Source organism: Ylistrum balloti, unplaced genomic scaffold (genome assembly GCF_031769215.1).
Source record: "Ylistrum balloti isolate Yb309-2 unplaced genomic scaffold, AGI_CSIRO_Ybal_v1 Utg371012, whole genome shotgun sequence".
NCBI classification, from domain to species: Eukaryota; Metazoa; Mollusca; class Bivalvia; order Pectinida; family Pectinidae; genus Ylistrum; species Ylistrum balloti.
In genome coordinates, this window is record NW_026782563.1 from 606,107 (window position 1) to 617,302 (window position 11,196).

Consider the following 11,196-nt stretch of genomic DNA (forward strand, 5'->3'; position numbering starts at 1 on the left):
TTCTTTCAGAAGACAAACTCATATGGAGCATTTACAAGAAAACAAAAACTGATTTTTTAATCAATTTATTGGTCTTGTTGCCAATCTCGTTTCCCAATGCTATAGGAACGTCTTTGTCAAATATATGCTCCATTGCAATGCTGATGTGCATCACAAGCCTGAAGGAGCCACAGGTTCTGTAGCAGAACTAAGCTCACTTAAGTAGCCAGACTGGTACCAGAACAGTTCTTTCCTCGCTAGTCAAAGAAGACCATGACAAAGGCCAGAGGTCAACTCCACCGACTGTTGCATGCCAGGCTCCCAGCCCTGTAGGCCGGTGGCTCATGGTTGAGTGTGGATGGCCTCCCCAGCCAAGGATCATTTGACATCTGTAAATAACAGAATACAATAAAGAAATTGCATAGACAACATCTGGGATATAGTTCAGTATCATCAGCTTCAGACTACAACTACAAGTTAAAAAAAGTGTAAATATTAAGTTAAAAATCTTATTTATAATGATATAAATTTTAAAACTTACTTTAATAAACTTATTTGCGAATTTCTTTTTTTTACAGATGAACATGTATTTATCATTGAAATGTTATTTAAATGTTTTCAAAATTCAACCAGGAAAACTTAACATGGTTACAATATTCCTTTCCATGCCTCATATTCAGCAAAAGAGAGCACTGGACAAGCATTACCTACTACGTTACCTGTGGATGATCTCCCTTTATAGAAAGCTTCCTGTAGCTTGTTTATTCCTGTTTTATGAATGCATCCTTGTTGCTATAGCTTGTTTAGGGGACCAGCTATTTTGTCTGCTGCACTTCAATCAAGGTTATTTCTTGACTTTTTTTTTTTACTATAGGATTCAAGTCCATAGGTTTATATGATATAAAGTTTCACAACAATAACATATTTTGGATGAAATTTATGTGCTATTCCAGATCAGCTTTGATGAGATTTCCTACACAAGAAGTTTTATGAGAACTTAAGTTTCAATAACAATTATTTTCTTGAATGCCAACATTTTAAATTTGTCTTTTCTGACATTTTAAATTCGTATATGGATCATGGAAGAATAACAATAAATTTTCATCCTGAATACTTTTATATGCAGTATTGCAGTCTTATTTTAGCTTTTTGTTTGGTTTCCCACAACTTTGGTAAGAACACTGTTACCTGCACAGTCAAAACCTTCTATACAACTTAACAATTTGACACAACTGTGTTATATTTGCTTGTTTTTCTCCTAGATAGTCAGGAGTATTACTCGAGATTTACATCAGTTCATCTTTACTGACACAAACATTGTTCAAAATTTATGATCTTTACACTGCATACCACCTTTCCTTTAGTGATCTTCAAGTTTTCATCATACATATAGTTTATTCATGGCTGGAAGTGACAGCAATCAGGTATAGATTATGTGTAGAACATGCAAAAATATTTAAACATACACTTCATTTGACCAAAAAGGTCGGATCAACTTAAGACAAACAAAATTTTGAAATCCAATGCCTCGGGAAGATCTTGCTGTGGTGTGGATAGTTATTAGTAGTTTATGCAGGTCTTGAAGCCTTATTCTACTTTAGTTAAAAGATATCAAATATCAGGGCTGTTAGTTCAGTGCTGGGGAGGGCAAAGTTATTTTATTTAATTTATACTATGATATATTATGTACAATCGCGTCCGAGACATTGGATTTTTAAATAACTGTTAATTCAATTAAGTAAATATTAAATATAGAACTAAACAAATTACATTCAGTATTCACTATTTTTCAGTTTTTTTTTATTGCATTTAAATTTTTTTGGATGCAAATGACAACAATGATGTATTTCTGACAGACATGACAACATGATTACAATGTGTTTAAATGATTTAACAGCGAGTAAAAAGTCTACCATTAAAAGGACTACCTACACAGCATATCCATGGTTCACAACATTCATGTTTTAATTGACAGGAGAAAAGTTTATGTATTTAATCCTCTTTTAAACACAGCAGGACATTGAGTTGGAACCTAGACTTTTTTTACACATTCAAGGACCATGGACTATAAAACATGTTGAAGGACCCTACAATTTAAACACATTGAGTACCACTTGGAAGGCCCATTTATTTGTTTGTCCTATGATGTTTTATGTTACTACTTGTAACAAGAGTCCACAACTGGATGTTTATGTCCAGAGAAAGGGGAAATGATGGTACTGGCAGTACATGTACCTCAAGATGAGATGATGGATGTCCTATGTACAAATGTCCACTAAGATTCAAATAGGTGATGAACTGAAGGTCAAATTGCTTTGGTCCTAATAAGATCCCCCTCCACGGCCACCTCCATATGGATGTTGTCTGAACTGTCCCCGACTCCCTCGTGTTGATGGAGCTTTCATCTGGCTATTGGATGATCCCCAGCCACCACCTGTCTCACCTGTGAAAAAAAGTCCTGGCTTATAGAAACAAATTGAAAATCGACAAAAATGTTCCAAAATATTTCTAGACCTTATTCTCTCAAATTATATCTTTGCTTTGAACAAAGAATTGTACAGAACCACGAGTGTATGTTCTTCATATTGAGACTTTTTCATTGATTATCATAGAAGTAAAATTCAGAAATCCAATATTTTTCAAATTACGTTTGTCTTTTAGAACACTATAAAGCCAGTTTTCATTTTTCCAAATGACAAAGTGCATGTTACTTTAAATGGAATAAAACATGGTATCTGACATTAATGATTCAGAAATGTTCCAAAGACTGGAGACTGACAAAGACACCAAATGTCATGGTCAGCACTATGGTCTTGATTTGGTCTAGCCTACTCTGTTGGATGTGAACAAAGCTGGCCACTAGTATAACACTAGATCTAAGCAGTGTCAGACAGACATCATCGTCCACACATCCTTCAGAAAGGCAAATTATTCTTGTTAATAAAGTAAGGAAAATTGGAAAGACAACTTTAAAGCCAATTCAATCTGTGGCGGAAAAAAATCATTACCATTACTATATTTGGAGGAAGTTGAAAACTAGATATTGTTACAATATTGTTTGAGTGATTCACTACGAGTTGAAAAAACATTTCTTGTGGTGATGTGATGACTTATAGACGATGTTCATCATTTTGCATAAAGTTAATTCACAGTATTTTCCTTTTTCTGCCTGATCAATTTACCATTTTCAGTAACTAATCAGAATCATTTGAATTTTGTCTTGTAAACAGTATTCTAATTACACAATCGCAAAAATTTGAACAAGTTGTAACACCAAGTGCTTAATATACTGTGTGATGCTAATCCTAGTAATGGCAAGTGTCTCATTTCCAGAACAGGCTATGTTATTGAAAAATTTGGGGATAACGTTTACATCAAATTCTAATTTTTTTTTACCCTAAACAGCATCCAGAAAAGCCATGCTAATGAGACAATTGCAGGGCTCTCGCACCCCATTTTGGGACTGGGGCCCGGGGCCCTTAGAATTGGGGAAAAATGGTGTTTTCCTTACAATTGGGAAAACTTGGGGTCTAAATTGGGGGAAAAGATACTATTTGGCAACGGGAATTGGGCCGAATAACGGCCCCAAATCTGGCCGATCGAGAGCCCTGAATTGCATCTATTTAACCAGTGTCCAGAAGACAACCTTAGTGAAGCTGTGCACTGTAGCTAGAACCATGTCACCTGTAGTTGATACCAAGGTATTTGTGCATTGCAAGAATCTCAACCATACTAACTGTACAAATATCGCTACATACCATATCCTGCTTGGTCATATTCTCCCTCTGCAAACGAGGAGAAGGAAATATTCAAGATTCAAGAAAGTCAAATACAGATAGGCACTCATTAGAAGCGACCAATAGTTACCACTTTAATCAGTGCCATTTGTGTGTGCACTAACCTAATTTTGGTATCAAATGCAATTAAACATTCATGTCAACTATATGCTAATGATACAAAACACTACTAACTACTCTCTTACAGTTTTTACTCTCCTTGTCCAATATTAACGAGATGAAGAAAAACGTTTTTAAAAACTATGTCTCAAACACAAGTAATAGATTGAGTGCTTTCAACCAGACCACAAAAAACAAACTTATACTCCTTAAACTAATGGATTTTTTTCTTTATCAGAATATTTGGTCTCTCCTCTGCCGTATTCTTTACACAATTTTCTGAAAAAGTATGCATCCACTGTAGGATAATATCAAACCCAGCTCATCTTTTACCAAATTGAGTACTATCGTGTTCATGTGCAAATGGTGATCAATAGGTGCTGTTTGAGTGCTTCAGTTCATTATATGTCCACCTTCACCGTTGTACAGGACAACATACCAGTACCATCTTCTGTACAAGGGTTTGTCTCAAATTATTTTTTTCTGCACACCTTGCAACTATATTAAGTCAATGTTAACCTTGCAGATATTTGATTAGTCTAGACCAGTAATAAATCTACATTCAAGTCTAGAGTTCCATAATCACAGAATTTTGATCTAACTCCTGGAAAAACTGAAACTTTACATAGGGGAACCCGTTGCTTTTAGTAGAGCTCATGAAAATACACTGTAGATTGATCATTAACATAAACTGATCTCTTCGATAATTCTTCATTTCAAAAGACAAATGCTGTAAATAAATAAATGTCTGGGAGCATTTCATTGCGCCATACCATAAAACCCGAGTGCAGCTTAGAGTTGTATATTCAGAAAAAACCCTCTCAGAATTTGAAGATGTTATATGGTGTTATCTACTCTATCCTGTGCAATATTGATGAAAGTTAAGCCTGCATGTGTATAAGGAAACAAGCAGAGGAAAGATTTGAAGAAAATCACAAAACTTTGCATTTAAATATCAGGAATTTATCCTGCAGCTTTGACCTTCACCTGAACAATTACCTTCAGCTAGTTCTGATGTCAAGGATACATCACTGAACATGTAATCAAATTACAATATGCATCTTTTTTCAATCATGATAAAAAAATCTGCAGTTATGGCTCTTCATTGCATGTATCAACTGGACATTCAACTCTGTGTTTGTCATGAGGAGTACAAGATTAATAATGCATACAACTTAATATAATGTTAAAATGAAAGCTTATATCAGGAACCAACCAAAAAGCTAAATTGTGACAGGATAGGCAAGACAATATAAATATATATTCCCATCGTAGGCAGGCATATCAAAAGGATGTAAAGAGCTCGTTTACATACCATATCCGGTTTCTTCATATCCACCTGCTGCACTTGATCCATGCCCATAGTCAAAGTATTGAGTATCCCTATAAGAGCAAAATCATGTCAGCAGTGAACGCACAGTACATAAAGTATAAAGGTCAAAGCGTGGGTCAGAGTGACCTACTTTAGATACACAACACATTGCATTATGTATGGGAGTCCATACCCTATATATTAAGTTCCAATTGCTAATAAATGCAACAATCAAGGGATAATAAAGCTATTACTTGTAATACATGTTCATTCAATAAAATTATGTCTGGTTGTTCTAAAAGTGACGTTAAAAATACATACCCGCCTCCATAACTTGCATCATAAGTTTCCCTCGCATACGGATCTGAGTATTCTTCATATCCCTGTGAAAATCAGATAACAGATAAATAACAATATGACATAAATAATGATGACCATCTGCACCTTCATGTATTAAAAACAGTTTTCAGAAGCAGTAATTCTCAAAAGTAATGTTTCAATAATAATACACTCACCATTTCTTCATAACTATCTATGTTAATAAAGAACAAGATGGTTTACTGACCTGGTTTGAGTAATCGCTGTAGCTGGTGTTTTGTGCTGGTGGTGGAGCTGGTCTTCCCCTTCCTGATGGGGCACCTCGTGGGGTCCCTCTAGCTGCACCAATTGTAGAACCACCTCTTGGGGCACCCCTGATATAATTCCAGTTCAGATAATGAATTGACAATAAACAAACTGAATCAAGGTTAGGTTAGTTATTTCATATAGGCCATTATAAATTTATAAAAGCCAACACAACATCAGCAATAATCTAATTGATCACAATAATAGCATGTTTCCCAACCAATTTATACAGTTTCATATCACTGACTATCTTTACAAAAGGCATTATACTTTACCTGTTATCCATCTTATTAACATCTTTTTTCTTGACAAGACTAATAAAATCTGTTACCTATAACTGAGCAAGAACAGGGTATCTCATTTGTGGGCCAAGATCCTGTAACATTCTAGCCTTGATTGGGTTGTTTCAGGATCTAGCCCTTGACTGAGATACCCTTGTTTAGCTTGGTTACAGGTAATAGGTTTTCTCACACCTACTACTCTGAAAATTATTCAATATTTCATCAGAATTTGGCTTATCCTGTGGGAGCCTCAAACTAAAAATCTAGGATGGGGGCATTACGTTCGATATCCCTGTCCAAGATGCAAGAAATACCTCTTCTGCACTTGCAAAATATGAAATGCATTAATGAAATAGGAGACATTATGATCCATCAAGTGATGAATACTGTCACTAGATGAAATGATATTATTTTGCTTTCTTTGTTCATTACTCATTACAGTGAAATCTTCCTTTGGTCACACCTCTTTTTATTTACCTGTGTGACACTGACCTGCCTGGAGGTGCAGCTCTACCACCAGCTCCTCCAGTGGGTCCTCCACCAAGGATTCCACCACGACCAGCCCCTCGAGGACCTCCACGTCCCCTTCCACGCCCACCACCAACACCCCCTGGTGCTGGCTTCTCACCATTAAGGAACATCATCTCCTCCATCTGCTGCTGTGAAATCTCATCATTGTAATCCTGCAATACAAAATGTATGACTGACTTCTCCAAACTCAAACTATGGTAAAAAGATTTAAAAAATAACAATGTTATTCTTATCCCACCTCAATTGTTATTTACAGTCAAAGTACTCATCCAAGGTTCCAGGAATATTTATAGATAACACAAATAAAGTCAGGATTGGTGTGTTAGAGAAAAAAAATTTAGTAACCTTTCCATGCACAACTAAAGATGCTTTAGAAAATGATACATTATCTTTTTCAACTCTTGCAAGTGTTATAAGTGTAAATGTTCCAAGATTCTTTGCTTTGTGTTAAATTTAAATAGAAAGATAATGTGTTTTGTTCCCCATTTTCATAGTTTAAAAATGTAAGCCAGGATTTGGCTGCTTGAATAGTAGTTTTATACTTACTGGTGTCAAGAATTTTTGCACCTCTGAAACTGCATGGGATAGTCTGGCATAACAATCAGACACTTCACTGTACACTTCTATGAGAAGATGAAGATCTTCATTTAAATGTGCGTACTTTCCACCTTCTTTCTTCATCTCTTCTTCCTGCAAACAATTGAATCCCCAGTAAGTAAATTTTAATTTTTAAGTAATATAATCCAATACCTTCGATATTGATAAATTGATAGTTGCTGTAATGAAATTTCATTTGATAAAAATATTTTACTGTTTGTTTATATCTTTCAAATGCTATTTATAATGACATGACAACAGTCAGCTGCTTTGGCATTCATATCGCTTGTATCCAGCAACTATTATACATTTGTAGGCTTTTAAAATTAGTCGGAGTAAAAATGTGTATGACGTATGAATTTTACAAGAGCTATGTGGGCCCACTTAGTACTCCCTAGTTTTTGATTTACTGAAATAAATATCATTTCTTCTCTAGCACTACACAGTATAAATTGTTCTGAAGTGAAATGTACCTTGTTTTTGTCTCTCATGGAGCCCTTCCCCAAAATTGACATCTTGGTTCCAGTCTCCTCCTGTAACCGCTTCAGTGACATTCCTTTGGGTCCAAGAAGCTTCCCAACAAAATTGAACTGAAAAAAAAAACCAAAAAAGTATAAAAATTGAGGTAACATATTAACACAATAAAACAGTCATGTCTTTTATCCTGGAGACACGGATTTTGTTACACTCATTTAAAAAAATGTTAAGATATATCAAAATACCTGATTGAAATAACACACTGCTAACAAAATTTCCGAGTGTGTTACAAAAAAAATAACAGTTTAATATTATAAACTTAAAAGGTCTTACTAAAATAACGTTAATCTGAGACCACAGAAAAAAAACTTCCGACTGCTTAATAAGCATTACTTCAGTGACCAGCATATTCTTCAAAGGTAAAACGTAATAGGTCATATTGAATATACCTTGGGAAAATCTCTAACGGGAATCTTCACTTTCAGAGCAACACCTTGTGGTCTTGAGTGATGTGCTTCCACTGTTGGGACCTGCTTCTTGGCATTACCTTGTTCCACTCTCTTGATTTCTAAAAACACAAAGCTTCAGTTAAATCTTCAAACTTTTAAACTATTTGCAAGTTTATGTTTTGAAACCTGGATTTCGTCAAAATTGACTTTACCCAACAGTTTTGCTGAAAAATCCATTTTACCTTTTCTGCTTTAAAGGTGCTAACTATTCGACACAATCAAGATCTATTGTAATGCAAAGGTGATAATATTTACGAAGACGGGGGTGCATTTAATGTGTTCTTCGCCACAATCAAAATCTATTGTAATGCAAAGGTGATAATATTTACGAAGACGGGGGTGCATTTAATGTGTTATTCGATAATCGGTCATATTTGTAATAATCATAACAAAAAAACACCACAATGACAAGAAAGACTACTTTAAATTGCACGCGACAAAAAATAATATCTCTGATAGATAGTATAATAGGTTTCTGGTAATATATTAATTTCTGAATTTACGCCGGCTCGCACGCTTTCTGTCATGGCGTCCACGAACAAAAGAAAATGTCTTTGCTATCATTGCAACAAACACACTTACCATCATTTAAAAGTCTTGCTGCGTGTGATAGTGCACCTGAGTCAACTTGTGACACTTCTGTTTTCAGTTCTTCAAGGTATTTGACACTAGCCGGTCCCAAACTCGCTGGTTGTTGTGCTTGCTGCATGGCCATTTGATTCATGCGTGGTTCCCGTTTGAATTCCATGTCGTAGGTGGTGGCGTTGTAGACAAGCACCTTGAAAAAACTTCCGCGACAGAATATAATTCGATGTCTGCACCAAAACTATTGGCATTTTAAAGCAATAATGTAACATTTATTAATGGGTTTGTTATTTATTATTATCATGTCGTATTTGATTTCACTAATATTAGCATACTAAAGGTTAATTATTGTTTAAGCGGAAGAATAAATTATGTAAATTTGACCGGTTTACAGAGAATTATCGTAGACCATGTGCGAAGGGAAGGTAACTCTAGGTTGACTAGTCAGATTGCTGTGAAGAGTGAAACTTGAACGCAGGTTCCGAAAGAGCTACGTCCCCTTAACCGTACAAAAGCGTGGCTCAATTATTGTTTGAAAATAATAATAAAAAAACATGACGGAGATTAAGAACTCGAAATAAAACTGCCAGAGCCAAGGAAGGATGTATACTTGAAATCTATTCCCGTATTACAATAAAAATAAGTAATCTTCTTAGAATCTCATTATATTTATACAGTTATTTTTGATGTTGTGTGCGTTTTATGTTTTTGTTCTATTCATGATTAGTTAACAGTAATGTGATGTACCATTTATAGCTTTTATGGTCGGAGACGAAGATATAATATCATGGTGCGCTGTCCCTCCGTTCATCTGTCATGTATATTGTTAATTACAAACGAAATTTCAAACTTATTGATATTCAAGATGGCTGTAAGATGAAAAGTCGTATCAAGGACCAGGGTTACAATATCGAGATAGGACTTACACTACTGAATTGCGTATGGTCTACAGACAGCAGAAATGTCCTCATGTAAAACTTATAAAGTGTCTGTAAGTCACTTGATAATGCCCCTCTCCAATTCATAATTTATGTTTTTTTCTGAAAAAAGTTTCCTTCACCTTTGAGCATAGAAACAAAGTCACACCCTAGGTCATGAGACAGATGACGTTCTTGTATTCTTTTATTAAATTCACTTTAAGAAAGGATGTCATAATATTGATCTTGAAGACTTTGTTGAGTATTTCTTATTAATAATGACATGGTGGCGTTAACATCAGAACTCAGGAACGTTGATTAATCTGAGGAACTGTTGTACTGGACTTTTGTATAACGTTTTACTGTTAAAATAATTACAGAAAAGGGCATGGGTAAGAGTGATTTCCCACCACCACATCACCTTTCAAAATGGTGTTGACGCTCGCTCCATTTAAAAGAATGAAGCCTCGTCAGCGATGTACATACGTATTTAGTATATATTTGGTCATATAAAAACACACCGCTTCGTCAAAAGGCTCCTTGCCCAAGATCAGTCACATTCATCCAAAGCCAGCTAAACAGAAATATAACCGCTCTTATGAGACTTTCAAGATATTACCAGCACGGTCATGTTAAAGACAAAGAAACCCCGACCAGCCTTCAACTTCATTTTTAGATAGAAACCAAGTTATTTGGTCATTTAAAGGTGCGATATGCGTTCATTTCTAGTCAGCAACTTTACCGCTTTGACTGGTCACAGTTGTTTTAGTATTCTGAAGTTATAAGTTCCCAATATCACGATTTCTGTCACAAATATCGACAGCTGACGCAAAGATGATCGCTAGTGTGATCGTATAATATGAAGAGAGATGTATTCAGAGCTCTCGAGTTTGCTCGATGCTTTCATTTATAAACACTTTCTCATTTTGAGAACTTGATATTACGATACTCGTGCACACGACGATGCCGTTAACGGAGTTTGTCTTAACGTAACACATTTTCTTATTCTCATTAAATACGTTTTTATGTCTCTGTGTACATCTTTTATCAATCCAGACCTGCAGATTTGCCCGTTTCATCAATTCAGTTTAAAATCATTTGACTGGTACTCTCGTTTCCTCGTTTTGTTTTTTATCCTTCATTGATTGTAGTAGAAAAAAAATGCTTGCAATTTTGAAATTTGAAGACAAATTTTCAGGCCCTTGTGGAATGCCGATAACAGAAATTTATAGTTCTGAGAGTTTTTATTAATTATTTCAATGCCTTCGCAAGGATTGGAACCCATAGTTTCTGGCTTACTAGTCTGACACTGGATCACATACAAATGTAAATCATGGTATCTCTACCCTAAGGAATAATTCGAGTGTACTGATACATGTAGAATGAAAAGCAATGGAATTCTTTAGGTAGCAATTATTTGTCAATGGAATTACTCACGGGTGATATTAATTCATATTAACGTTTAAACGTATGATTCTGGTTGCAGCA

At 35.2% G+C, this 11,196-nt stretch overlaps 1 protein-coding gene across 4 annotated transcripts; it reads right to left on the minus strand.

Moving 5' to 3' along the window:
- Positions 1-49: 49 nt before the first annotated feature.
- LOC132560071 (KH domain-containing, RNA-binding, signal transduction-associated protein 2-like) lies at positions 50-8,954 on the minus strand. Of its 4 annotated transcripts, XR_009554645.1 has the most exons (11): positions 8,789-8,954; positions 8,147-8,265; positions 7,694-7,810; positions 7,170-7,313; positions 6,570-6,775; positions 5,753-5,879; positions 5,509-5,570; positions 5,191-5,258; positions 3,738-3,764; positions 2,215-2,422; positions 50-368 (listed from the first exon to the last, which is right to left on the minus strand). XR_009554645.1 is itself a non-coding variant. In XM_060224724.1 (10 exons), exons 1-10 carry the CDS (start codon positions 8,952-8,954, stop codon positions 2,301-2,303), a joined length of 1,158 nt encoding a protein of 385 aa, XP_060080707.1. In that variant the 3' UTR covers positions 1,751-2,300. The 4 variants fall into 4 exon arrangements, 3 of the variants coding, with proteins under 3 accessions (XP_060080707.1, XP_060080708.1, XP_060080709.1); XM_060224724.1 differs by lacking the exon at positions 50-368 and having other exon boundaries at positions 1,751-2,422; XM_060224725.1 differs by lacking the exon at positions 50-368 and having other exon boundaries at positions 1,751-2,422; positions 6,585-6,775; positions 8,789-8,947.
- Positions 8,955-11,196: the final 2,242 nt, after the last annotated feature.

What these genes read in the sequence shown, in the direction of transcription:
- LOC132560071 (XM_060224724.1), bottom strand. Translation starts at nt 8,954, where the DNA reads ATGGAATTCAAACGGGAACCACGCATGAATCAAATGGCCATGCAGCAA. An exon ending in CCATGAGAGACAAAAACAAG is followed by an intron (nt 7,314 to 7,693) that starts GTACATTTCACT and finishes AATTGTTTGCAG; the next exon opens with GAAGAAGAGATGAAGAAAGA. An exon ending in TGCAAAAATTCTTGACACCA is followed by an intron (nt 6,776 to 7,169) that starts GTAAGTATAAAA and finishes TTTGTATTGCAG; the next exon opens with GATTACAATGATGAGATTTC.